Here is a 5,000-nt window from a genome sequence, read left to right as displayed (position 1 = left end):
TGCTCCCCGTGCTGCTCCTCCCCAAGCCCCTGAACCCCGCGCTGTGGTTCAACCACTCCATGTTCATGGGCTTCTACCTGCTCAGCTTCCTGCTGGAGAGGAAGCCCTGCACCATCTGCGCCCTGGTCTTCCTGGCCGCCCTGTTCCTCATCTGCTACAGCTGCTGGGGCAACTGCTTCCTCTACCACTGCAGTGCCAACCAGCTGCCGGAGGCTGCCCACGACCCGGCCATCGTGGGCACATAAAGGGGGGGAGAGAAGAGGTGCCTCGCCCCTACCCCGAAGCTGCGCGGAGCTTCCCTTCCTGCCTGCAAACCCGGTGGGGTTGGCTCTCAGCCGGAAGCAGGACCTCCTCTGTCCTCGTTTCGGGGGGGAATTTCTGGGTAATGGGGCTTCTTGTGGCAGTATACTTCTGCACATCGTGTCTCCGGGGGGGCTGGGGGGTGGGGAGGGGATGACGGAGGATGCGGTGCTTCAGCATTGGCGGGGTTAATGCGGGACACTGCAGGCTGGGAGACCCCCACTACGTACCCCTTGGGCAGGCTGCACGAGGCTCTAAGCGCCGCGGTTCAATGACTCGTGTAACCCCCTTCCCGCCCCTCTCCTAACACCTCCCAGACGTCACCGGGCACAGACTGCGGGGCACTGCCAGCTCCTGCTATAGGGAGTGGGGGGCTTTTATTCCTCTGTATTTGGGTCTTTCGGTCCTCTTTGCTACGACCATGTTAACCCGCCGCTCACCCCCTTCCCCCACGTCGGCACAGATACACGGGTCTGTGGGATGCCCCCCAGCAGAGAGGCGGGTTACCCAGCTGGAACGGGGCAGCTGAAGGCACCAGCAAGGGCTGGAAACGGGCGTGCCAGGCTCGTTACCACTTCACACCGCCGCACAGGTAGAAGGAGAATGCTGGTTTTATTAATTGCCTCGCTCCCAGAAGGGCCTGCCCCGCTGGCAATGTATTGTGGGCCCGGTCTGGCAGTGACGGAGTTAAGACACCCCCTCTCTCTGCGGAAGGCGCGTCACCCGGTGATCAGCGCAGTCTCTTGGCTGGGCGCAGGCCGAACCCGATCATGGAACTTGCAGCCGCTGGTCGCTCAGCGTTTACCTTTTTATGTTGGAAAATCTGAATAAAGCTTTATTAAATGCGAACGCATTGGCTTAAAGTATGTTATACACGCACACAAGCGAGTATATACACTTTGTATAGAGACACACACATTATATCAAAGGTGGTGTGGATGTGTATACACACACCTACATAAATGTCTGCACACGCACAAATACAACAGTATACATCAGGTGGACCAATCACTGAGCCACCTGTGCTGAAGCAGGGATATCCTCAAAACCTGACCTGTTGGTGGCCTTGAGGTCTGGGGTTGACCACGCCTGCTATACATATTTACAATAGGTTGGAATAATGCGAGTGATGACCGGTATATGTGCACAGCTGGGATTGCTCTGGACAAGGCATGTTTCTTTACACACTTACAGATCTTTGCGCCTAGCGCAGAATGTTACACGTTTTCCGTAGCGGTGATCACACAGAATAACGTCCCGACGTAACGCGGCTGCAGTGACCGCTGCGAAATCTGCACGAACAATAACTTAAGTCTTTTGGGTATCTGGTGTTTACATACACACGTCTCGCGCACGCACGTCCTGTACCCGCACACACACACACACGTCTCGTACACGTACACACGTCCCATACACACGCGTTGCCGTGGTCTTGTCGCAGTTTAAAGCCCGCAAACCTTTTAGTCTGTGCCCCCCTGCCTGCTTCCCCCCCACCCCCCTTACCTGAGAAGAGAGATGAGGAGGGGGGAAAGAGAGATGAGGAGGGGGGAAAGAGAGATGAGGAGGGGGGAAAGAGATGAGGAGGGGGGAAAGAGAGATGAGGAGGGGGGAAAGAGAGATGAGGAGGGGGGAAAGAGATGAGATGGGGGGAAGAGACGAGGGGAAAAGTGATGAGAAGGGGAGGAAGAGAAATGAGGGGGGAAAGCGAGATGAGAGCGGGGAGAGGAGGTGGTGAGGGATGAGGTTGGTTTCTTAGGGTTGCCAGGTGACTTCTCCAAAAATACTGGACTCCATGGTGAAAGGTGCGTCAGGTCACTATGTCCAGGGAGGTAATACCGGGCACATACATGTCCAGTATTACAGTACCTCTCATTTTTTACTGGACAGAGTATCCAAATACAGGACAGTCCGGTTCAATACCGGACACCTGGCAACCCTAGGTGCAAACACCGTGCTACAGAGTAATAAGCGATTAAAACATAACATTTAATGGGAGTCCATCAAATAATGGAACTTAACGGGCAAATACAACCCCAAAAAAAAATAATGAAATCTTTACCGAGAAGAGCCGCAGCGCTTAATTAGCCGCCCACGGGCGCCAATTCTAACCACGAGCAGTGGCCGCCTCAGCCACACACATCCATCTGCACGCAGCAACCACTGAACAGACGTGTGTATGCTCCACTCCGTCAGAGTGTGCACTTTGTGCTGTGATCCTCTGCGATCAGCCCCAGTAATGCACGTTACTCTCGGGCAGGTACTGTCTGTAGCGCCAAGTGTGTGCGAGCAAGGAATCCTTACTGATTACACCTGCCCGGCACCGTCACTTATTAACTAGTTATGGCCCCAATAAATACAATGCAACTAGTTACTAGGTTTGTGTATTGTACACCCTGGGACTGGCCCTATATAACAGCAGCGGTGAGTTCATTCTACCTTATTTAACCCACAACTGACTGCCGCCCAGTATCCATTACCCCGAGTAATAGAAGTATCTATAGGCCGGCCCGTCCATTAGGCCAGGGGTACGCAAAGCTTTTAACCGGTGCCCCCCATGCCTGCTTACCTCCCGGCTCGCGCCCTCCCCTCCTCGGCTCCGGCGTCAAATGACCCCGCGGCGTCATTTGGTGCCGGTTACCATGGCGACGCGTCGCCGAAGATCAGGTACAAGCTGCAGAGGCCTCGGGCGGTTCCCCCCCCCCCCCCAACCCCCGGCATTTAATTTAAATGCCTTTCAGCAGAGCGCAGGACCTCTACACCCGCCGCGCCCCTGAAAATTCTCCCACCCCCCACTTTGCGCACCCCTGCATTAGGCGAACCTAGGTGGTCGCCTAGGGTGCAAAGGTCCTAGGCGCGCATCACTAATAATTATTATTATTTGTCCCTCTATTGTTTTATTTATTTTTTTTTGTCCGGTATTTTGGCGCCCACTGTTTATTTTAATTTTGGGGCGCAAATTTTAACTTTCGCCGAGGGCACATGAAACCCTCGCGTCGGCGCCAGACTATACTCCTGCCAGGTCCGGCTTTCTATTCAGAGTGAACATTTACTGCCCAGTAAGAGCCTCCATTCCTAGCCAATCAGAAAGCAGGCACACGGCTGCTATTTCCACTTTAATCTGACACGATCGTTGCAAAGATAGACCACCGGTATCAGATTGGGTGACATTGCCCCCACAGTAATGGGGGGACTGAATGTGCAGTACAGGCATACCCCGGTTTAAGGACACTCACTTTACGTACACTCGAAGAGTAAGGACATACTTTCAATAGCACCGTACCCGTGTCCGTATGCTCGCTTCGAGAGTACAGACACTTAGGCGCAGTCCATAGAGACTGAAGCCGTGCTGAGGCTCGCTTTCCCTGGCTTTCGAGCGCGCGCCGTCCGTGGGCGTGTCTGGGGCGGGCCAGTGACGTCACGGAGCTGGTTCGCCCTCATTGGGCGAACCGCTCATGTGACCGGCCCCTGCGCTCCGGCAAGCGAAGAAACGTAACATTTCTTAAGACGCACGCTTCCGCAGGCGTGCGCGAGCCCCTGCTAAAGCCGCTCTCATTGCGGCAGCAGGGGCTCAGTGCCGAGCAGCAGCGCGCCTCAGCACGGGCGCTGACCATGCCCTAGGCCTTATTCTGCCCTACAGACCACTGTAGTAGTGACGCGCCGATTCCCCTCGCCCAATAGGCAAACGGCAGATCACGCATGCGCCTGGCAACACGTCCTGAACAGCAATACCGGCTCCCTACCTGTACCGAAGCATCGATAAAATGGGGAAATAGGTAGCGCTTCACTTAAAGTACATTTCCGCTCTGGACCCATTGCGTACATTAATGCGGGGTATGCCTGTATATACTAGAGGGGTTATTGAATACCATACTGTAACTCTATGCTCACATTTCCCCCCCTCCTCATTCTTTGTTGTATTTTCCTTTAAGTTCCGATATTTGATGTTGTGTTTTAATCACTTATTACTCAGGAACACGGCATTTGCCCCTCTCGCTGGCGTGTGCACAGGCAGATATATACACGGGGTCCCTGGTTATATATCCCCCCTGTGTAGCACTTTATCCAGACTTCATCCTCTCTGGAATCCTGAGCAAACTTTTTCTGTTGGTCTCTTAGGATGCCCGAGTAACGCTGAGTACTCCGGGTAGTATTAATCACGACACGCACAACATATATACATATATATTCACCTCTCCGTTTTATTAATATTACCCTCATCATATTATTGCTACAGAAAATAAAAACAAAAAAAAACAGCAACGCCAGTGTTTTAAGTGTTAATAATGCTGCTGCCCTGCCCCTCCCACCTCCCCCCCCCCGCCCCTGGACACCTTGCAGACCCCCTCTCCTGCACAGAGGGGGGTTACAGGAGCAACAACAGAAGGGAGAGTGGCCCCCGCTTCCTGTAAATGGAGAGGGGTCCCAGGTCCTTATATACAGTGTTTTCGGGTTATCTCTGCCCCCCTCACCCAAGTGGTATACAACTGTAAAAAACATATATACGTTAGACATGTTGGCACAGTACCTACGGGAGGAACGGACAGATCTGCGCCCTCCCCCCCCCCCCCCCAAAATGGCAGCACGTGTGCCATCCTGTCATTGGCATAGCAAAAAGTGAAAAAGTTAGCGCGTTTGACGTAACCCCTCGGGTGCCTGAGAGGGTGGGAAATGCCAACACCCCCTCCTCTTCCCCCAAATTA

General features: G+C 53.8%; 1 protein-coding gene across 2 annotated transcripts in view; it reads left to right on the top strand.

The window, feature by feature from the left end:
• BLCAP (BLCAP apoptosis inducing factor) overlaps positions 1-1,149 on the top strand; it is a 5,041-nt gene extending 3,892 nt beyond the window's left edge. For both annotated transcript variants that reach the window (XM_075571852.1, XM_075571851.1), the window contains exon 2: positions 1-1,149. This exon is cut by the window's left edge and continues 46 nt beyond it. In XM_075571852.1, the coding sequence (XP_075427967.1) occupies positions 1-245 (245 nt within the window). In that variant the 3' untranslated portion in view covers positions 246-1,149.
• The last annotated feature ends 3,851 nt before the right edge of the window (positions 1,150-5,000 follow it).

The sequence above is a fragment of the Ascaphus truei genome, chromosome 15 (assembly GCF_040206685.1).
Source record: "Ascaphus truei isolate aAscTru1 chromosome 15, aAscTru1.hap1, whole genome shotgun sequence".
Lineage (NCBI taxonomy): Eukaryota > Metazoa > Chordata > Amphibia > Anura > Ascaphidae > Ascaphus > Ascaphus truei.
This window is presented reverse-complemented; position numbering and strand designations above follow the sequence as displayed.